Consider the following 24,173-nt stretch of genomic DNA (forward strand, 5'->3'; position numbering starts at 1 on the left):
GTCTTACTCCCTATGGAGCTGATAGTTCTCTACTGTAGGGAAGAAGTCCTGCTTTCTTCAGAAGCATAAAACAAAATGATCTGATCTTGTAAAGTCAGCGAAGAGTTTGATGTTTTAGATGGTGAACAACACCACTTTAGGTGATCCAACACAAACCATCCCATGGGCTTTGGGGAATCTGCAGTTTAGTTTGGCCTGCTACAGATACAGATTTATGCCAAACTCCATCTATTCTCCCCACACTCTCAACTCTGTGGACCAGGGGAAATTCCACCAGAGGTACATGGCAGTATGTTCCTGCTTTCCTTTTCAAACCAGATCAGCTCGGCAGGTCACAGTTCTGCTGTCCTCCCTCTTGCTATGCATTTTTATTTTAATGGCATATCTTTTGTCAGGCTGACAAAGAAAGGCTTCTGTCTGCTGCTCTGAGCCAGCTGGACATGAGTCAAGTTCAAACTGGGAGAGTGCAGGCAGACTCAGAGGAGCACAAAACCTAAGCTGACAGCCATGGACAGGGGGCGGCTGCACAGCTCCTACAACGTGGAGGAAATTTCTTGTGACTGCATGGGCATGACCTAAGAAACATTCATGACAGCAGGAAGACCCAGAGGTAATTGCTATGAGGCCACAGTGTTATACCCATCTCAGGACAGATCATCAAGGACATATTCTTATGCAAGACACACCCTGTGATTCAGAAGACAACAGAAATGATCACAAAAACCCACAAAAGCGACTGAAGCTGGTTGGTTCTGGTTTTTTTTAAGGAACTAAATTTTTATCTTATCATGTTTTTTTTCCAGGTTTGTGGGGTTTTTTTTGGTTTTGACATCATTCTTATTTCAACAGGAGAGAAGAAATTTCATATTTTATAATGAACTGACTGCCCAAGCTCCTGAGGGAGAGGCCAAATGATGGCCTGGGACTCACAGCAGAGTCTGGGGTTTTCACTGTCCTGTTTGTTGTCACGGGGCAGTTTTGAACCCCCAGTCCACAGGCCAGAGCTGAGACAGCTGGCAAAAGTGGACTGAGAATCACTGCAGAGAAAGGGGTGAGTCCTGTTCCAGCCAACTAGATAAAGGTGCTTTGAATTATTTGAGAGGTGCAGATGACATCTACTAAAATAATTACAGTCAGTTTTCATGAAACACTTCTAACATTTCTCACATCAAAGTGTCTTGAATACATGCTTTTTTAAAAAGAATCCCTCATGTGGTATGATGAAGACCTGTGCAGTAGTACAACACTTCTCACACACTTTTTGCTACACCATGAATTTTTCAAGTTGCAATTTGTGTTTAAGCATGCAACTTTAAATCAAGTACTCAATTAAAAATGAGGTATCTTTCCAGAAAATATATAAAGGCAGACATGCTATAGCATGTAGGAAACTCTGATCTCTCTCCAATGGTTTATAGTACTTAAATGAAATTTGAAGTAACATGAACTTTGCATTCCCTGTAACGTGTCTGCAGGTTGTGAAACAAGATATGAGAGAACAGGTCACAACCTTAAACGTCTTGCTCATGTGAGAAACCCTTATTCATGCATCCAGTCCCAGTAAAGTCAAAGGAACTGCTCATCTGAATAAAGAGTATTCCTATATGGCTTTGCAGAATTGGGTTTATTTGATCGTAAATCAAAATGAGAACAAAGAAGAGAGTAGGGAGGAAAATGCAGAAAGAGAGTCAGCAGGTTTTTTCTCATCCAGCTCTAGGACTGATAACAGCAGTGGCTGGGTACATTTTCTGTCTGCTGGCTGAATGCCTGAGCTATTTTGATTTAATACCAAGTAGAACATTTAACAACTCCACAACACACAGGGCTAATTACAAGATTATCACCATCTCTTCCTCCTATCAGGGCAATCCTTCTGCATTCCCACTGTAACATTCTGCATTACATTTGACAGGGAATCGCTTTCACATTTTGTGAAAATGGATGCAGCTATGGAAAAAATCCAAAATGACTGCACTGCTACTAAATTAATCAATGTGAACAAAGACAAGAAGCAGTGGGGAGGACTGGACAGAACTTCTATTATTGTTCCTCATCCAGGGATGGATCATTATGACCCACCATTCAGACATAAAACTCTATAAATCTCAAGCTCAGTTTCTCTAAATCAGTGGAAATTTGCCACTGACATTAATGGGAGTAAGATCAAACTGCATACAGCAAGCACATTTGTCAGGACAAGTCGGCCATCTGAAATCTCACTATAATTTAAGAGAATGAGCCAACTCATGATGAGACTATTTCCTAGTTAGGCTCTGCACGTCTAGCGTCAAGGGAAGCTTTCTCAGTGATTTGTGTAAGTCCAAAGCTGGAATCTGAATAATTACATTGTCATGGGGAAGTTCACAGCTGGCCAACAATAGGCCAAATTTATCCCTTAGTTATATCTCAGCCATTATACTTGATATAACCCAGTCACAAACTGCTTGCCAAAACTCCTTTGAAATGACTGTGGTAAAGAATTACATTTTGTTGTTAGGAATAAACAAACAGATTTGCAATCCAATCATAGGAGAGTCAAGGTCATGGCTTTCAGTGGACATCTCCTAATCGGACTCCCCACATAAACATAACATCTAATGTTTGCTTATTATCCTAGCTAGCATTTTAATAGTCTTAAACACGTTGACAGAGCAGTCTGAAAATAACCTCGGTGCTCTACAAGAGGCTGAAACTGTGAACGAATTTGCAGACTTAAAAGCTCTCATCACTTGGGGTTTGTGCTCACTAAATTATTTGCCAGCTGCTCTGATAACCCCATGTTCAGAATGTGTTACACATCCCCCTCTGTGCCTGACAAGAGAAGATATGCATTGGCTACAGTGACCAGCAAGCAGATTTGGTCTGTTGGCTCAAGCTGTCACAGTTGTGCTCTTAGATGTGGTGGTTCTGGGTCCTAATCTAGAGAGCACAGGGAAAAAGCTATGCTGCAGCAGCCATCTTATTAGAAGGTAAAAATGAGCCAAGGTACAGAGTTCTTGTTGAACACAGCATAAAAAGGGTCCTGGTTTATTCCTCTTCACAGCTTAGTCATCTTAACTCCAACTGTTCACTGACTCTGGGTGCAGCAAGCTACTACTGTAGATTTCTCATGCAGCTTCTGACTGCTGGTTATTCCTGCTGAACTATGACTGCAGGTATTAGTTTGCAGACTGTGACTGCAGGGATTGGTGTGCACACTGTGACTGCAGGCTTTTACAAGCTAGACTATGGCTGCAGGGATTAGTTTGCAGACTCTGACTGCAGGCTTTTACCCAGTTAGACTGTGACTGCAGGTTCCAACAACAGGCTCCAACTGCAGACCCAGACTGACCTCACAGCAGTGATCCTCTCCCCCAGGATCCTGCCTCATGATTCTCTCATTCATGCTTCTCAGGGCTCCTCTTCCAGGATGATCCTCCCCTTACCACCTAACCCCCTCTTTCACAGAATCACAGAATGTGTAGGTTGGAAGAGACTTTCAAGATCAACGAGTCCAACCCAGCCCCAACACCTCAACTAGATCATGGCATTGAGTGCCACATCCAGTCTCTTTTTAAACACATCCAGGGATGGTGACTTCACCACCTCCCAGGGCAGACTATTCCAGTACTTTTATCACACTTTCCATGAAAAACTTTTTCTTAATGTCCAACATATATTTCCCTTGACACAGCCTGAGACTGTGTCCTCTCGTTCTGTCAGTTGCTGCCTGGAGAAAGAGACCAACCCCCAGCTGTCTACAACAATCCTTCAGGAAGTTATAGAGAGTGATAAGCTCACCTCTGAGTCTCCTTTTTACTGGTTATTACATCCTTGTATTGATTAACTAAGCTGCTACCTATCAGGGGTGAGCCCACCCATATTTCCTTCTCCTACAAGCTACAGCTGAAGGGGACACACAAAAAGCAGAGAGGGCGGCACCTTTGTTCTCCTTGGCCAGCTTGTCAGCCATGTCCCAGTGCTCGTAGCTGCGCAGGACATTGTTGGTGATGTTGACGTGGCTGGCAGCCATGTGGTGGATGCGCTGGGGGATGGTGATGGTCCCCGCCGAGGACGAGCCGGCGCTGCCCGCACCGCTCCCGGCAGAGCTGACGGGGGACGGGCTCAGGGACATGGGCGAGGGGGTTTCTGTGCTCCTGCAAGAGGGAGAGAAAAGAGAGTGAGCCCCCCTCGCACCCCCCACTTCACCGCCATCCCAAATCCACTTGAAATTTAGGTGTTGCTCTGATTTTTCAGCATTCTGATTGTTTCTCGTTCTACTAGAGCTTTCTCTTGATTTAAACATAAACAAAGAGTGATGTTTAAACAACATTCTTTCCAGGGGGAAGGACAAAGTGATGGACTTCTGAGTTGACCACTGGAGTCAGAGACTTTCATGCCTCAATCCTTGATCAAATTCCAAATCTTATTTAAACCCCAAATCATAATAAACTTCCTCTTTCTCTGCTCACTTCTCAACCTGGTGAGTGTTGTTCTTTCGTGTTGTGCTTGTAACATTTAGGTCTGTACCCCAGTCAAGGGAGACTTGACCGGGGTGCAGACTTAAATTTCAAATACATTTGGGATGCAACAGTACCTCCTGACTTTATGAGAAAGGATGGCTTATAAACTGGGCACGACTGAAAATAAAAAGGGATTTAATTCTCCCTTTAAACGAACCTGTTATTTATTTTAAAAAATAAAATCTATCATGAAAATAGAGCAATCTTTCAGAGAAAGAAGCATCTCATAGCTGTAATGATTTTTCTACCTGCTGTCAGGAGCTGCAATGGCAGTTAGAAAACACTCAATGTGCAATATTGGCTTATTATCAAGGTATTTTCTGGAAACCACAATGACAGTTTGCTCCAAAAACAGTCACCACAATAAGTAAAGAGCAAGTCTTAAAAGCACCCTGCAGAGCAGTATTAGGACCTGAGGGTACTTTAGGATTATGAATATCTCCATAGGATTCTTTCAGGCTATGGAGATTTGTTCTAATTGCCTACAGTTCATCCACACAGCTCTGCACAGCGCAGTGTTTTAAGTTACCTACTTTGAGAGGCACTAATGTTCTAATATAGATTTTCCTTTAATTCTAACACCATCAATTAGGAGTCACCTGCTGGCTGCAGGCAGTGCAACGGTCAGCACAGCACGCTCTTGTTTAGAGCTGTGCAGTGTGGAATGCTCACAGAACAGCTATTTGCTTTGAAAATGTATAGGATCATGGAACTGTTCAGGTTGGAAAATACCTTTAAGATTATCAAGTTGAGTCGTTAATTCAGAAGTATCAAATCCACCAGTATCCCATGTCCCCAAAGGCCATGTCTACACTTTTAAATACCTCCAGGGAGGACAACCCAACCAAGTCCCTGGGCAGCCTATTCCAGTGTTTGACAACCCTTTTGGTGAAGAAATGATTCTCGATCTCTAATCTAAACCTCCCCTGGCACAACTTGAGGCTATTCCCTCTTATCCCATCACTTGTTACTTGGGAGAAGTAAGAAGAGCCACTCTTCAGCAGATCCACACTCCTGCCCTGCCCAATTTGGTGTCATCCACAAACTGACTGAGGGTGCCCTCGGTCCCCTTCAAGATCAAAGGGGCTCCAGATCAGCAATAAAGATATGAAACAGTACCAAGCCCTGGGGAACACCACTGATGACCAGCCCCAGCTGGATGTCATTTCATTCACCCATTTGGAAGCACTTGCCTGAACAAAAGCATTCTGTTTGCTGTGGAATACACTAAAGATGCCTTGCCAAGACACTGCTGGCACTCTCTGCATGAAGCAAAGAGACCACAACTCTCCAGACAGGGATGTTGCAACCCCTCCCCGGACATGCAGCTGGAGATGCCTTGTGCTGTGCAACAGCATCAAGCTCAGTCACTAAGCCTGATCCCAAGCCCAGGACAGAAGGGTTTGGCCTCTTGGCTTTAAAGGCCACTGTGAATGGCCTTGCCTGGGCGCAGACCTTGCAGCTGCTGCAGGACAGACTGACACAGCTTGGGCTGAAAGGCATGATAGCAACAGCTTTTGCTGCAGATTTTCCAGCACTGCCCTGCTATTACCTGTGCTCAGCAACAGGCTCCTGTGATACATTCTTTTTCCAGAGCTGGAGATCACATTGATTTGGCAGCTTGTAGCTTTTTAACCAGCTTATGGGTTAGAGTTTAAGCATGTCCTAATGCACAAACGCTTTATTTTTAAGTCTCAAAACATCCTGGTTACCTGACTTGCCGCAGTGTCTTTATTGCACAGAAGAGCTGAACTATACTAGATTAGGTCTGGGAGCAGTTAAAAATGATAAGTATCTGAGGAGACCAAGAGTATTTTGTTAGAGCCACTTACGACCAGCTGACGCACTTCTGCCAAATAAAGCACATTGTTCATTGGATTTACCCTGTTGTGCACAGCCATTATTACTGTGGTGAGTCTACTAAATCTCTGTATTTTGTGCTTTCTGTCGCTAGAGGTGGGAAACATTTCTGTAATGAAACCAGGGAAAATTTGTTTCATTGCCAGGATGGAACCTGGGCCAACTTTGTAGAGGTTCACAACCCTTTCAAAGGAGTAGGCAGAAATTCTAGTAAGCCAAGCTGTGATTTTTGATGGATCTGAGATCCTGACTAGACTACACTCCATGCCAATGGATTAGGTTTGCTTTGTTTAAAAATAATATTTGAGATTACACCACTGTCCCCTCATTCTGCACCAGGCTGCTGCTCCATCTCCAGTGATGCTATTCACTGGATGGCATTCGGCCTTTTTTTCTGTCATGTGTGAATTCTCTTCCCCGTGACACAAATTTGCAGGGGATTAAGAGAAAACTGTAGAGCAAGTAGCCCTGAGGAAGGCAGAGCACAAGCTGCCATTGGCAGGCTGGTGGCAAATCTTGAAGCCACTGGGAGCCACCTGAGATAGAAGCAGCTCTGAGCCAGCTGGAGAGCTGTTTTCTTCTGAGACTGCACACAGAGGGGACACAAGACCTGAGTGTGGACTGTGGTCTTTGTGTGTTGGGTCACAGGTGTCACAATAATGCTGTTATAACAAGGCCTTGTCACTCAGTTGCTCTCACATGTCAGGTGCTTCCTGCTCTGAATAAAAGAAAGAGATGTGCACTTTCAGCCTTCCTTCCTTATCTCCAAAGTTAGTGGGAAGAGACTGATCAGCTGGGTGTTATGTTAGAAGTGATGCTGACCTGAAGGCTGGGTTTCTGCTGCCTACTTTGTGGCCAGACAAGAATTTTCTCCTCCAGTTAAAACCCACTTATTCTCAATCCTGGACACCTAATAGCTCCTTTAAATAGTGAGGGAGATGTCATCACCTGCAGAGCACACACTTCATAGGGGTCTGTTATAGGACAGGAATAAAAGGAATAACTTCTACTCCATGAAATGTTTATGTACAAGCCCCAACAAAAGAGATGTTATGCTCCAGTGGTCTATTTGATCACTAAAAATTCATGTTAACATTTATGTATTTTTATTACAATACAAGGTTTCACTGACACTCAAATGCCTGGAAAAATTGGCACATAATGAATAATTTAATTTAGTAGTTGTTTTACCAGTGTTAAAATATCTTTTCAGTTTTTATTTAAAGTGACTTCTTATTTAATCATTTCAGTTTGTGTTACAATCTATACTTTAATAGCTCTATACATACATACTCAAAATGACTTTCAGTATTTGGGGTGTGTGTGTATATATATATCTCTATATATATCTATATCTATACCTATACCCAACTATATATGTATAAATACATATCTATACACACCATATCTATATATTTATATATAAATATATCAAAATATTTTGAATTATCTGAGGCAATATTTCACTTTAAGAAAAATGATGGAATTTTTGGTTTTGCACTGATTGAGAACAAAGTCTGCTTGAAAACTTCAGTTCTTTGTGTGCTAAACTTCAACCCCTCCTCCTTTGTTTCCTTGGCGTGTCTAATAGACATTTCTTTTCTAAACCACCGGAAAGAGACCATTAACAATAACAATTTTCTCCTAGAATTTAGCCTACTCAAATAAAGATGGGAAAGAAAGGTGAAGTCCTTCCCCTTTGTTTTACTTGCGTCCGGATGTGTGACCAGGACAAAGAAGCAGGAGAAATGTGTGTCAGCTGGCAACAACCATTGCAATATAAATGCAAGGCTGCAGCAGAAATGCACCTCCACTGAACAGCAGATCATAACTGCATTACCCTGACTTCATATCTGAGGTGAGAGTGTTTTAACGTTAATATGAAGCCATTGATAATTGGCTGACTAAGTGCCTTCACATTTTCACCACTATTATACCTCCAGTTTTATTAAACAGCACTTACCATATATCAATGAAATACTCATTGGTCTTTCATTGCTGAACGAATCATTGAAAAATCATTGCAATGAAGGTTAACTTTACCTTGGTTTCCTAAAGTGACATGGCACTTGCCAGCTAATTAACTGATATTTTTATGGCCTTCATTTGGCTTGAGAAGTAAACTGTCAAAAAATTCAGCACAGACCCACCAGGTCTGATTTTAGACTTAAGGGGGCTTTGCACAGATGAAGGTGTGATTGAGCTCCTCCTTCCTACCCACATTGGATGGCTCACAGGAGGATGAGGCTCACTTAATCCAGTGGGAACCCCTCACCCCCACGAGCCCAAGGCAGCTGTATGATCCATTCTGTAGCCCAGAAAAACAGTTTCTACATGATATATGTTTGAAATATACCTGCAGCTCCCAAAACACTGATCCCATGACCTGTCCTTTGCCTTTAGAGGCACAAAAACACTTCCCCTCCTGTTGGAACCACTTGTTCCCAGACAGAAACACTCAGCAGAAAATACTCACTTTCCATTGCCGCCCCAAGGTGAGGGAGCCTGTGAGGCTTTTGAAGAGTTCTGAAAGTACAAAACCAAAATGTAAATACAGGTGATGCAAGTACATGAATACTGGTGACACAAGGCTCAACACTCCCCCTTTTCATTGCAAGAGCTACAGTGCATGGAGCAGAAAAGCTCTGCACATTGGTCCCATAATTAACTGGCTGGTGGATGATTGGTAGGTTCCAACCAGTAGCTTGAAAATCATTTGATGAAAGAAGGAATAAATTCTGGTAAAAGCAGATGTAGGTCACAAAGAAATGGTTTAATTACCACTGAAACTTATTCTACAAAGTAAGTTCTTCAGAGCTTATCTTTAGAGGGACCTTCAGTATTTTAATAATAAACAAAAAGAATTTGGCTTGATGCTTTAATGAAATTGATCCCTCCCAAGTTGCTTAGGGAAGGTGGCATGGGATTCAGACAGTAGCACAAATAAAATTTTTAGTAAGGGTCTGCTTGAATGCCTTTGTTTTTTATATATTTTAGTTGCACAAATTGACTTTCCTTACCTGCTTACTCATTCTGCCTTTCACGTCTGTGTAGCACCTTGTAAAACCCTGTACAAAAAGATTGCCGAGCAACAATAAAGCCCAGGTTTTTCCAGTCTTGCTCAGACTGAGTGGCATCTTAGTTCCCATACAAAGTGGCATTATCAGGGCTGAGGCTGTCTGTGTGTGCCCTCTGAAAACAATCACTCATCTCCCCTTGCTGAGAAATCAGCACACACAGTGAAAATTCAAGTTTGACAAGTTGTCTGCGAAGTATTACCCACATTATTACAACTCTCATCTGGTCACTGTAATCACCGCTTTGCATGGGAGGCACAGAGGTTCAGTGGAGCACAGACAGTACCCTTGACTTCTAAACCACAGCTCACAGCCCAACATTTCTGACCAAAGCTGAAAACATTGTCCAAACCACGGCTCTAGCCTGGCCTGAGCATTCCTGCACAGCAGCACTGCTTGTCACAGCGGATTTGAGCATGACTTGGGGTGTTTCACAGCACTGAGCACATGGAGGGGATGTGGGGAGGAGGGAGATCCTAAACTGCCCTGCAGTCTTCAGAAATGGAGAAGAAGAAGAATTTTATTGTTAATTTCTCCTGTCTGGGGAATGTTCCTAACAGTACCTGGAGACAAATAATAGCTCTGTCAAGATTAAGACTAGATCTTAATTGGAAGTAGTTATTTGATAATGAAAATATTTAGCAAAAATATTTCAATTATCAAATAACTGCTTCCAATTTTCAAAAACATGAAAACCTTCCTCAAACTTTCAGAGGAAATACATCACAGGATGTCACTTTTTCTAATCATAAAAGGTTTGCTTTCAATTAAAAAAAAATATCACTTTAGTGGTGTTTTGCTCCAAGTTGCCTCTAGATTTCAAAATTTCTTTCATGATTAAATAGCTATTTTCTTTTTTGAAATGTCAAAAGTATAATTCTGAAGCTTTTAATTGGAAATTAATCAGAACCAGTTCTGTCCACAAATGGTTTCAATTTGGACAAAGTGGCATTTCTGAGGAAAAATATAAAGAACAATTCAGCTGAAAAATTCCTCCCCAGCTCTGCTGTAAACAGTGGGCTGCTTTTCACAGTTAAAATTGTGTAAAAGTTTGAATAACAACTCTATTCAAACAGTTAATCTGTTTCATTTGTATTACAGATTCCTGCTAGTGAACACAGAGAGAACATGGTGCAGCAATACAAAACTAGCACATAGTTAATAGCTCCTATTCTTTTCTTTTCTCCTCCTGTGCCTTTATTACAGAAAGAACTCGAACATATAATCTATATACACTCAAACACTGCTTCCAGCAAATGAGTTACAGTGCCCACAGCACACACACTGTAACACTGACTGAAACACTGAGCTTCAACTGGATGCATATGCCAGGCATTCCTGATTCCTCTATCTTACTGCATTTTTATTTCTTTTCTTATTTTAATTTACATTAGAAGATGTTTTCTTATGCTGGGAGTAGTAAATATCTTCTTCATTCTACCTGCTTGCACAGATAGAGAAAATAAAGTGGCTTTAAGGCAAGAGAGTCTCCATTGCTCCCACCATTTTTTGTTTTTTAAAGAAATCATTACTTTCTGCAGAAAAGGTTTATTTGTCTAATAATCCTTTTTTTAAAAAAAATACAATCTGCATTCATCCTGGATAAAAATCTGAAGCGGCTGGAATACATTTCAGGAAAATGCTGAGGTTACAAATGTGTGCAGCTCAAATTTAATTTGTTGTGCAAATCCCCTGGCTGAAAACTCCACGAGCACAACAGAGGCACTGCTAATGGTACAGGAGAGCCTCCATTTAAGCACAAGATTAGGACTAAGATCACTGAAGTTGCACAGAGACACACACAGAGGACACATGGGCTATGGCTGCTACCATGACAGTATTGGAGTTTTACAGCAGAAGGACCATTTAATCACTATTTACATGCAAATATGAAAACTTGCAGTGTTAGAGGTTTTTACTGGTTTGCAGAACCAATATGTCAAAGCCTGGAACAAATTCACAGAGGCTGAAAACAGCAACAAAAAAAAAGACTGATGGGCTGACAAGCCAGTGTAATTACATAATTATAGAATAATATGTGGTAATAAAGTAAAAGAATTAATGTATGCTTCAAACAGCATTAACCAGTGAAATATCAAAACCTCAGAGCTGAAGAAAGATTCTATTTCTCTCTTAATCTAGGAACAGTGAGAATTTGTCATTCTTACATTGGGTAAACAGCATTGGACAAGGTAAAACAAAACATCCCCAAGTCATGACCATCAGATCTCCACTCAATTAAAGGTAAAGGCAAACCTTCAAAATGTAGATAAGGTAATTTAAAGTTCCACTGGAATGAAAGGAGAAATTTCTGAAACTGCAATAAGCTTCAGGAAATCTCACTGAATCTAAAATCTAAACTTAACTAACTACAGCCTAAATGATTGCTTTATTATGGTTCACTGGGGGTCAGGTCATAATCACTTGCACATTGAAGCCTTGAAAGAAACAGAAACTTGCATAAACATTACATGGTGTTGAGAATAATGTTATTTTTGTAGAGTTACTGAGCATGGTCCTTTGAATCAAGTGACTAATCCAAAAATCCCCCAAATCACTTCTGTCCCCATTCCCTGGCAGCCATCCTGCCTGCATTTCCCAGGGGAGAGGTTAAATGTGGGACTTTTAAGTCATGCAGTTATACTTGTGAGAGCTCTCAGTGCTGGTATGAATTTCATTTCGTATCAATAAATTAAACAGAATAAAGATTACCTTAAAATATTCCATCAGAGATCTGGAGTACTTCATAGCATGGTCCTTCTTTAGTTTAAACATTCTCAAGTAGAGAAGCGATAAGCATCGGTAGCTGTGGTAATTAGGAAAGGATTATGTTAATTCCATTGCTTAAAGAAACCTATAAACTGTTTAAAAAAAAAAAGCTGACCTATATTTTGCAGTTTCTGTTCTAAGGTTACATTTTGAAACATAAGCAAATGGAGGAAAAAAAAAGAAGTGGTCAAAAGCATTAAAATCCCATCTTGATAAGAGTATAAATTAGAAGAATAAATGTTTAGTCAGCTGCTGAAGAAATCCATTAGTTATCCTTTAATAGTTTAATGGAAAACAAGAATAATGATCTTCTGTAAGCTGCTTAAGTAATTCACTACTTTTAAAGTCCTCCTTAAGATTTTAGCTGCTTCTCTCATTGTCGCAGAGGGACTTACCATAAAACTGCTAATTTCTTGTCCCCTTCTGTGGCAGAAGAGCCTGTGAAATTCTTGAGTCTCATTGCATACCTTGTCAGAAAGGTGAGAGATAAGAAATTGAGAGTTAAGATCTTGTTTCCAAAAATAATCAGATATTCTTCTCCAACTGCAACAGTTATTGGTCACAGTGTTCTGTAATGAAGAGATCAATGTAAAACTCAACAGAAAGCATCACTTAAAATCTGGAGGCCTTAAATAAATCACCAAGCAATTTTTGGGCCAGCTATTGGGTGAACTATTCTTGGGCATATTAAACCAACTAGGCTGAGTCCTGCAAATATTTGGGATGAATATTGAACAGAAGCATAAGATCTTGGCCCTATATGTATTGAAGTGTAAAGTAATATATAATAAGGTTTTACATATAATACTTTGGGCTTGAATAATATCTTCAAAATCCTTCTCATAAATGCTTCTTCAAAGCTTTTAATACATTTTATACAGAAAATCATTTTACATACAGGAAAGGTCCCGTTCACAGCTTTCTTCATTCTTGGGTTCATTAATTTATGAATCTTGTGTACTTGGTCTTCCCTCTCTATTTAATTGCTGCTGTCCAGCATTTGGATGATCAAGGATTGAGTATTCCTATCTCCTCTGTCTTTTTTTTTTTTTTCCCTTCAACTGAGCACACTCCATTCTATGCATTAGTCTCTTGAAAATCAATTCATCGCATAAAATCATTGTTCTGAGCCCTAATGCAATTTCACAGGTACTTGTGTTAGAATAAGTAATAGGGTTCAGCGTTGCATAAGAAAGTTTTAAGGTATCCAGGCAGCCTTGATGAGTTCTCATTTACAAGGAGGTAATGGAGTGCAGGCAGCTGTGCTGCTCTCCCCTGCCTTGCTCCCACCACCCATCCCTCATGCCCTGATCTTTCAGCCTTCTGATGTTTTACATTCTTCTACTGGAGCTTTCTCACGCTTGTAACAAAACCAAAACCTGATATTTTGTAAATATACATCATTTCCAGAGGGAAGGACAAATTGATGGACTGCGAGTTTGACCAGTGGGGTCAGAGAGGTGTCAGCCTCATCCCCTCAGTTGCTGGATTCTGGGGACAACTTTCAGATGCTGAAAATAAAGATGCTCTGGAACAACATGCTCAGGAGAGCAAGTAGAAAATATTGCCACTTGGGCCCCTGATAAATCGGTTGGACAAACCATGTGGTAGGAAAACACTCCCATCCTGGCATGGCCTCAGGCTGTGAAAACATCTGATTGTCTGTATAAGCAAAATATTTCCTGGTGGTGCAGTACTCACTTTTTTTTTTTTTTTTAAATACCCAGATTTTCCACTTCCTTTTCAAAATGTATAAGAATATTAATGCCTATTAATGTCCAAACTCTATTTAAACCTTGAACTAAAAAATAAAGTGCTTCTTTTTTCTCACTCTCAACCTGACGAGTGAGTGTCCTTCTTTTCATGTCCCCTTGTGACACATCTGCATCCCCAGCCTGCAGCTCTCCTGGAGGGCTCCCTCCACGTCCTGTCCCACCTGCTCTTGGGTTTTCTGCTTCTAGTCAGATTGGATGAATGTGATCAAACACAAAGATCCTTGTCTCTTCGGATTTTCAGCATTACCCCTAACTTAAAAACACGTTTGACAGTCAGATCTCTGATAGTCCCCATCTCTTTGATGCTCCACTTGCTTTCACAAATGGGTGTCTGATGCAGATAGTCAGGGCAGACACAGCTAAGTGCAAAAGTGGAAAAATTGTGCTTCTGATGAAGGGAGGAGTAAAAGTGAGAAAAATCTCCCTCTATTTGTTATCTCACAGTGAAAACCTATGTTAATATTAGCAGCTACACTGAGAGAGTGTTGTGTGCACAGCCACATACTCTGCACATCCAGCACCCACTGCAGGCCACGAGAATTGTGTGTTTGCCCATGGAGTTTTACTGAGCCTCCACCAGCCTGCTGCTCACCTGGGAAATCACCTTTTGTCCATGTCTGACCCCTGACAGCAATTAAATGGACAAATCAGTCTCACTGGCTGCTACAAGATGCTGCATGCAACAGTTGGTGAATTAAACTCTACTCGTGGTGGTAAGTGGTGGAATTAATCTCACCTGACTTAAGCTATTTATATATTGGAGATCTACTATAACAAATTCTCCAGATTCTTCCACAGCCAACAGCAGTTCCAGAAACAGCTCAGGTGCTGCTTCCATGCCAAGTTATACCTGTGCCAGAGCCTGTGCCAGGAGCAGCAAGGCAGCAGGGCTGCTGATGCTGAGGAGTGCCCAGGACACAGCTGTGCCCTCACCTGACTCCCTTCTGGAGCCACTCCTGGAGCTGAAATTTCCCTATTTTAGTGGTTCACATGTTGTCTGTGAACAAAGCTTTTTGGTCTGTGCACTCTGAACTGACAGACTGCTGGGCTGAGGAGCAACGATTTCAACTGGACTGGGTGGTTTTCTTAACCAAACCAAAAATAAATGCAGGGTCCTATGAAGAAGTGCTCCCTTCTTTAAAGAGTATGTCTTTAAATACAATTTATTCTGCCATGCAGCTGCAGCTGTGTAGTTCAGGACATGCTGTCAGACTGCAGGATGGTTTGGGCACAGCAGAGCAGAGGCAGGTGGCTCCTTTTCTAAGTCCTCTGCTCTCCAGGGTTTAACATGGATCAAGTGTTGAGTGAACGTAATTTTTTTTTCTTGAGTGATTTCTTTAGAATTTCTTCTTCCCTTTATGAAGTGAAGGATGTAAAAACCATGTTTTTAAATATTTAACAGGCCTATTATTTACCTGAGAGTAAGAGCTTAAGATTTGATACATTTTATTATGCAAATACCTACTTATTCAAAATGTAAAACATGCATTATCTTGGCAGTCCCTAATAGCTAATCTGGCATGTTAAAGAAACCACCACTGACATATTAAAAACCAAATATTTAGGGCTTGATTTGCCTCTTTTTCTTTCACTTGTGCAAACTGCCAGTAATTACACTGACATTAACAAGGATATTCCCAGCATACACTGGGGAAAGCAAAGGTGCATCACAGTGAAGAGGAAAAATCCTGTTGTTCTACTTGCAGGTAAATGTAATCCTGCTTGATTTCACTTTGATAATTTGCTCAGGTAAAGCAAACTTAGTTACTCAGGAGACCATTATTTCTATGGAGCCAACACTAGGAAACAGCTATAAGGAGCAGTAGCAGATTTTAGAATAACAATTCAGACATTTTATTAGTGCGTAAAGACTCTCTCATCCTTATTCTAGCCTATGAGTCTACAAAAGTGTATTAAAATTAATTCAAATGGTTCACATTCCTTTAACATTAAAAATACACTGTTTGCAAGACAATATATGCAGAAGCTTCCTCTCTGCCCATGATCTTATATCCCAAGTTTCAGCTGTTCTCATTTTTAACAGCCAAGTTATAAACCTCTAAAACCAGGGTTTGTAATAGAAATCCTGATAGACTCCCTTTAATGTTTTGAATTATAAAACTACACCTTTTAAAAGACAAGTGTCATTGCCAAACAGTGAAATTACTATACTTTACTTCCACCCACTACATTTCAATTTTAATTTTATGAATATTGCAAATTATAACACTCACATTATAACCTCTAAAGGGGATAATTTATAAAAGCAGTGTCCATCAATTATAAATTTTCCATGACATTAATAAAATGGCAAGAACTAATTATGATGACTTCTGAGATGAAGATGCCTTGGACAAATCATTAATACGTTGAAATGATATTTTTTAAAACATAGCAGGTTCTAATTATGACTGAAATGAGATGATGAAAACGATCACAGAAAGGACATTAACCTGATGAGTTCCACAGTCTCTGAGTACATGGTGTATGGAGATTTAGCTTCTAATGGATCTCGCTCCATGGCATTCCCGCACTCGATGAAGGAGAGGGCAGCATCAGCATAATTCACTGCCTTCCCGAACTTCTCCAGCTGAAATGGGAATGACACTGTCAGGAAAATCCTTCAGCTTTGATTTCTAGCTAGGCAGATTATTCTACAAAGCAACACTGGCTTTAGGATGAAAGCAAAGCAGCGCTGATAGTTAGGAATGAATTCACACAGTAATTAAGGCAGGGACTGTGTTTTTACCAAATCTTTTCAGGGCAGGATGTGGCTGAATGCTCCACAGAGGAAAATCAGTGTATGCCCACTGACATCAGGGGTTTACACAGGCAAGAGAGGGCACTCGGCATGTTTGTGCACATCCATACTGCTCCTTGACAGGTGAACTGAGTTTGAAAGTCACCATGCAAGGGTTAAGTAACAACTCAAGGCCATTTGGCTGATGTCATATTCTGTGTTAACTGTTGGCCAAAAAAAAAAAAAAATCTCATCACTTACATGATGAGTAAAAGAGCAGGAAAAATAAAGGGAGACAATATAGCACTGCTTAATATTTCATTTTACTAGGATTTTATTGCAAAAGGTTTTAGCCCTCATAATGGTTGTGATTAAACTGACTTAGACATACTGATTTCTTTTTTTATGTGTAATGAATATTATATATGACATTTTTATAGTACGCACTTTATAATAGTATTTAACATTTTCAGTTTTTGATAGCTGAATATAAGAATTCTACTAATGTGGCATTTGATATAGGAGATCCAATATACTTTAAATAATTTAAAAATGCCTTTCTGTGTCTCTAGCAAAATATTTTTGACGCATCTGCATATGTTTCCATTCACAAAACAGAAGCCTATTCTAACAACATATTGAGCATAACATTTATTGTCGGTCCAAGATAATAGTATACTTGTCTTTGTGGCTCCTTCTAAGCCATAACTAGTCCTCTCTGCCCACCTTTAAATTCAAGTACTGCTCTTGTACATTGATTACGTACAAAGCCTTTGTATAATTGACAGGTATTAACTGAGTGATCAGAAAAAGGGAAATGTTTCTGCCTGCTTTCTCTCTATGCCAGTGGCTGCTTCTCAGCATATTCTTCAAAGTCCTTTTTTCACTTGAAAAATATTTCCATTCATTTTGGAAGACAAAAAGTCTTCCAAAGATGACTTTTTGTGGTATGGAAAAAAAACCAATCTGGCTGCAAGCAGATTTAGTAGAGACACAGGATTTGAGCCAGGAATGGGATCCGATTCTCTGGAGTAGGTGGAATTATTCCAGCTCATCACATCTCAGACAGGAACACAGGGAGGTCTCCAAGATCTCTTCCATATGGTGCAGCCAGTTGCCACTGCAGCAGCCCACCCAAATGAGCTGATCCCTGCCTGCAGCCCCCAACAAGGAGAGGTTTCCATGGGGTCCCTCCCACAAGACACAAAACGTCCTGCCCTTCACCAGAAATCTATTTTCTCTACAAGCCCAGGAACAGGGCTGCCACAAATCTCATTAACATTTGCTGACACATTTTGAGGTCACATGCATTATCTTCCTAGCCACTGCAACACATCTTTCAATGCTGCCTGTGCTCTGTCATGTCAGCACCGAGGAACCAGCAGCAATTGTTTCCATAGGACAAGCAACACCACGGGATTGCACACCAAATGTGTTACATGGAGATTATTTGTGTGCAGCTGCATTTGGTAGGAACAAAAAAAATAAAAAGACTTGAGATCAAACAGCAGAAGGAAAAAGCAGATACTTTGTGTGATGGTTCTGGCTTCTTTTTTGCCTTGCCAAGGTAGGGATTAATACACGGGAAATGTAGGTTTTGAGTCTGGACTTGGATGTTTATTATTCCTTATCTATTTACAGACTCAAGAGCTGTGGGCTCTAACTAGCAAGTTAGAGAAATGAGGTAAAATGGGGAGCTTCCAACTCTTTCCAAGGTTATTTAAGTGATAATTACCCAACAATGAGGTGACACTTGTATTATTTATACTTTTGACCCAATAATGAGCGCCCAAGGCCCACAATGTGGACCTTTTTTACCCAATTACAGAAAACCACCCAAACCCATGAAGAAGAAGGAAAAAGAAGGTGAAGAAGAAGGAAGAAGGTGAAGAAGGACTCAGACAATGCCCAAAGTCCTCCATCTTGACTCACGCGTATTACTATATACAAAAATCCCCAAATCCAAGTTTCTAGAATTCCAGCAACTCTGTTCACAGGTATTTACCACCTGCCAACAGGTTGATCACAGTGGATGGCCTCACATGGGGGCACTGGGGTTGTGACAGGCAGGGGTGGGATGTGCTGTGTCTGCTCCTCTCTCAGTGCTCCTTGAGGAACAGCCCTGCTCCTGCAGGCACAGGCACAGGTAGGAGCGGGGGAGAAGGGTAAACACCTTGTGAGTGCAGTGGCTGCAGAGGGAGGTGAGCTGATGGAGTGAGATCAGCCTGAGCCTGTAAATATTTGCCAGCATGGAGCAAGTGGCCCTGTGTCAGCACCGTGTGCTTTTTATAAAGGTCACCCAGCTGTGGGAGGTGATGTGAGCCTGCAGATCCAGGCTGTGGCTGGCTGGAAGCTGTAAGGCCACCTCCTGTAAATGGATGTGCTGGGAGGGATGATTGTCACCTGGCTGACAGTCATAACAGGTGCCAAAACCCTGAGCCCACCTCACACAGAAAACACACTTGGAAACACTGTGCCCCAAGCCAAAAGGGAGCCTGGAGAGCTGAAGCAGACAGCTTGAAATGTCAGCTCTCCTTCAGCTCACTGACAGCAGAGGGGAGAGACTTTTTTGTTTGGCTAGTTTGCTTTTAAAAAAAATCACATAATTTTTGTTTTTATTATTATTACTATTTTTTTATTATTATTTCTAAGCATAAAATCTCTAATGTGTAATGACAGAATATAAATGCAAAACCCCCAGAAATAATCAAGTTGAGAGGTGAGTAATCCCCCAGCTCTTTGAGGGGCAAAAGTGGATGACTACACTATTTTAGACATCTTAGTTAAATTAAGTAGAGTCAAGTTCCACTAAGTCTTCCTGAATGAGTCACTGTTCTGCACCCTATGTGGGACAGGAGCAAAGTTCCTTCCTACAAAGCAAACTTTTAATAAGGACACTTCAGAACTGGGAATAGCTTGTATAGAACAAACCATGGTAGAATAGAATCCGTCAGATTATGTAGTTTTATCAAAATCAAAACACTTGGCAAAATTAGCCAATCTCACTGGAATTTCATCGGGAGTAATGCAAGCAAAAAAGCTTTCCCAGTATTGAACTATGTCACTGCCAGATTTTTTGGGAATGAGTTTTGACTTTCTTTATCAGCCTAAAACCATGCAGTAAAAATGAATGTAGGACATAAAAAATGAATTGTTTCAGATTTTAAACAATTGGATTAGAAACATCAAACAGTTTTACCACACGATAATGGGCTGTGGGGTGATTTGCCTGTCTTTCCGCTATGCAATATTTCAACACTTCTGTTTCGGGCTCAAAATGAATAGGAGAAACAAATTTCAAACACACATCAACTTTCATAAAACCATCTTACATACTTCATAAACAGCATGATTGCTGCTCTCCCTTGGAAGAAGCACCAGCTATTGTAAGTACATGTTTTTTTGGGGGGGAAACAAATACTTAAAAGTTAGGAATGGTGTTCAGGGTTTAACTTGTGCACAGCGTGTTTATGGAGCACAAACTGAAGCACAGTTTAGTCAATAGCAGGGTTCCTCTTGGTCTGAGAGGCTTTAGATCTTGTGCAATAATGTCCATTTTTTAACACTGAGTTCCACAGTGGAAAGAGACAAAAAATCCTGTGATAACCTACCAGTGCATCTGCTTTATGCTTCAGCTTCTTAGCCTCTTGCATGTAATAATCTGCATTGTGAAGCCTAGAGAGACAAAATCAATTAATTCAAGTCTTTACTTTCATATAGGTGGACAAATGTTGTTTGAAAAAATTGCTGACTGCTTTAAAGAAGAATTTTGACAAATATGCCCACTTATCTCTTTAAATCTTAACCTGATATCAATCTGAAGCTGCTGTATGCAGAGGTATGATGGGTGACCAGAATGTAAAATAAGTAGCTGCAGAAACTGGCTGCCCAAAGGACCTATTAATGTGTGCTGAACAGAGGAAAAGGAAAAATATTTTAAACTAATTAAGTATAAGAAGTTTCCATTAGAGGAGCTAAAATAAAAAAAAATGAAGAAGAATTACCGTGAACCAACATTCATGATCTGAAAACATTTATCAACAGAATCTTCATTAATCAGTGACAACAGTTCATTTGCCAAGATTAAAACTGTGTGTGCCTTTGAGCAGCACTATCCACACAGGTGCCCAATGCCAGCACTGTAATCAAAGATATTCCCTTTCACTGGGACCTCTGCTTGCACAAAAATCCCAATCACAGAGCACAGAGTCAATAAAACTTACACATCATCAAATGTTATTTTGGGTCTCCTGGGCTCGGAATTCCCATTGGAAAGCATTGGCATTGCAGACCAGATGTCTGGCTCTAGATGGCTGGTGTCAAGAAGAGTGTTGGCTGTGGGTGTACTGTGAGACTCTTCCTCCTAGAAAACACAGGGCTGTTATTGACAGGTCAAACACCTTCCAACAATGTAAGTGCTCACATCCACCCTCCCTGCCAAAAACCCTTCCCCAACAAACCAAAGGTTAAGGCACAAACAGCCCACCTACCTTCATATCACCTCACCAAAGCACCCTTCCCTTCTCTGTAAAATGACCCTAGTCAACTAATTAGGGACTACAATTCCATTTCTAAGCTCTCACCTAAACTCAGTAATTTACACTTTAAGGTGTAAATTTTAGGTGGATACCACAATGTTACTGACTAGAGACACTGGTTAAAGCAAGGGTGGGGAGATCAAATGGGCCAGGGCTAGATCTAAACTCAACTTCCTTCACTAATGTAGCCTTGTTTATCTGTATTACTAGGAGCTAACTGTTAATGTGGCTGAAGAGCCTGCTTGGATTTCAGCAGGGAACAATTTCCTCACTCTGGATACAGAAAGAAGAATGGAAAGCAGAAGTCAGTTGTGACTTTGCAATGATTAAAACCAGAAGCATAACAGAAGATTTTAAATCAGGCAATTGCAACTTGCGAGCTTGGTCCCCCACCAGATAAACTAAATTACAGATGAACCAACGAACTAGGGAAAGAAGCCTAATGTATTTTAAGGGGAAAAATATTTCATGTATCAAGATAATAGATTAACCAAGGATAAATCTGCCTAGAGATGCTGGGATGAGAGGAAGAGGCCCTGCTGTTTACATAGCACTGTTTATTTGCTGACATATGCAGTTCATTTTGGCACTGATTTCAGTTGAAGGCGTGTGTATTACTGGCGCAGCTTGAAGTGACACAATGATATCAGAAAGCAACAGGGATGAATGAATAAGGTGAAGTGATTTGTCACCTACAATCCAATGCAACTTGTGAGTTTTACTATTACAGTGCAGGGTAACAATCTCTCTCAAAGTGGTGAACTGTGAAAAATGGGGCTAGGCATGGCCTTTTCTGTGGCAGAATTTTCTTCTTGTCTTTTAATTTTGACAGTGATACTAAGATACAGTTTGATGCTATAAAGGAAGGATGGGTTTGAAACTCTAGAGGAAGGACTATTTTCTAAAATGGGCCAAACCCCTGGAGTTTCTCTGTTTAACTTAAAAAGAGGATGATAAACTAATGTGAAATTTTATGTTGTTTTAGTGAATTTGCTATGCAGTTTTGGCTCTTTTTCATGTTTTTTCAGAAAAAACTCTACTTGAATCTGGTGAAAAGCAATCCACAAAGAACAGTCCTTGAGAACCACTGATGGGGACATGGCCCTAACAGTGTGACATTTTCTGGGGGGAAAAAAACTGCTATTTACAAATTTTTTAAAAACTTACAGATAATTAATGAAGATTAAGTGTAAATAAACCTTACTGTTGTGAGCCTGCAAACCTGAGAGAGGTTATTAACATGATGTACTATGGATTTTTAAAAATATATTGTTATTGTCTATTTAGTTTAGGCCACAATATTCAGTATGACTACAGTGCTTAATCCTGGCTGAGAATTTGGGGCAGTTATTCAGGTGATATTCTGGAAGTTTTATTTTCAAAATGTGACTGTTGCAGAGTTAAGGGACTAATTGCAGCTAACTGATGGTTGCAAAGGCTCTTCAGGGTCCAGGTGCTCCAGGGAATGATAGACAACACCAAGGAGATGCCTGATGCTGACCTAAAAATGGAGCTTCCAAGAGCTGTTTATGCCTGGCTCTGCAAAGATCCACTCCCCCTGAGTGGGGCTACATAAGCATTTAGAAATACATCCTGGGGGGGGGGGGAATCCAACAGAATCAAGCTGAATTAATTTAATTTTATCTCGTTCGCTGCCACCAACTGAGGCTGGTTACTTACACAGATTCCTTTGGGGTTAGAAGCAGATTTATTTTCGTTCTTTCTGTGTTTAGAAGCAGAGGAGGAGGAGCTGCTGGTCTGTGAGGTGTTGGGGACAGGGGGCTCCTGGCTGAAGGAGCTGCTGTCGCTGCTGTGCCGCCGGTGCACGGGGTCATCCAGGAGGGGGGACAGGGGAGGAGGGAACAGCTTCTCTTCTCTTTTCTTTGTCACCTTCTTCACTGAGCTGCTGCTGCTCCTGGGACACAGAGAAAAAAAGGCTGCACTTCAAGAATATTGGTTAATTCTCCACATCATGAAACTCTACATTTTATTTACATTTTATTTACTGAGAAGCCAGCTCTGCCCTCCAATGTGTCCTGCAGCCCCGTGCCCTCCGTGGTGAGGGCAAACTGAGAGCTGCCTTTGCCTTTTCAATGACTGCAGAAACCTTCTGCTTTGGAGGACAACTTGCAGTGCATTAGTACAAATTGCACCCAATTTAAATGCTAATTTGAGTCAGTCTTCATTTGAGAGGTCATAGAGGTTCTGACTCAGCAAAGTGCTGGAAAGTTTTATGCACGGGGTTAGTTCCTTTGACATCAAGTATGACTATTTATGTGTTTAACATTAAGCATCTTTTTAAGAGGTAGATTAGGGATCACATAAAGCAACCTTTGCAAAAAAACCACAAACAGCACGTGGCAGCATATGAACCAAAAATAGAATTTATAACAACTACAAAATGATAACCATAACAATAACAAGATAATAATTATTTAACCTCTAGAATAAAACCAATGTTCAACACTATATTAAAATGATACATTGTAGCTGGCAAAAGCCCTTGAGCAAATATTGGTTGATGAATTGAACGTGATTCAGAAAATGAATGCGGTTTTGACATGAAAGCTCAAGTAACATGATAATCTATTGTCTGTTTTATGTACAGAAATTGTTAGCTGGCTGGCAATGGCAGCTGTAAATGCACAGTAAAACCAGGAAAAAAACCTTTCACCACTCAAATTCATCAAAATAGAAAAACCCAAACCCAACACCTCACTGACTGCTTAACATGTTAATCTACTCATAGATTTTTATTTCAGGTACTGTCCCAGCTCAGTCAATGAAGATAACCTGAATTTTAATATTTTGTTAGACATCTAATATTGCACTACATGATCATTTACTTTCCATGATTATTGACTAAAATTTCAATAACAAATTGAGTCAACAAGAATTTATGTTTTGTTCCC

At 40.6% G+C, this 24,173-nt stretch overlaps 1 protein-coding gene across 3 annotated transcripts in view; it reads right to left on the minus strand.

Annotated features, from left to right (window-relative positions):
- Positions 1-24,173, minus strand: part of AFF2 (ALF transcription elongation factor 2) — a 339,134-nt gene that overhangs the window by 10,953 nt on the left and 304,008 nt on the right. For all 3 annotated transcript variants that reach the window (XM_083876555.1, XM_083876554.1, XM_083876556.1), the window contains exons 13-20: positions 22,942-23,176; positions 20,947-21,086; positions 20,335-20,398; positions 16,437-16,573; positions 12,604-12,675; positions 12,152-12,245; positions 8,839-8,888; positions 3,922-4,136 (exon numbers count right to left, since the gene is read on the minus strand). In XM_083876555.1, the coding sequence (XP_083732681.1) occupies positions 3,922-4,136; positions 8,839-8,888; positions 12,152-12,245; positions 12,604-12,675; positions 16,437-16,573; positions 20,335-20,398; positions 20,947-21,086; positions 22,942-23,176 (1,007 nt within the window). The remainder of the gene's footprint in view (positions 1-3,921; positions 4,137-8,838; positions 8,889-12,151; positions 12,246-12,603; positions 12,676-16,436; positions 16,574-20,334; positions 20,399-20,946; positions 21,087-22,941; positions 23,177-24,173) is intronic.

Source organism: Zosterops lateralis (assembly GCF_965231275.1).
Source record: "Zosterops lateralis genome assembly, chromosome: 21".
NCBI classification, from domain to species: Eukaryota; Metazoa; Chordata; class Aves; order Passeriformes; family Zosteropidae; genus Zosterops; species Zosterops lateralis.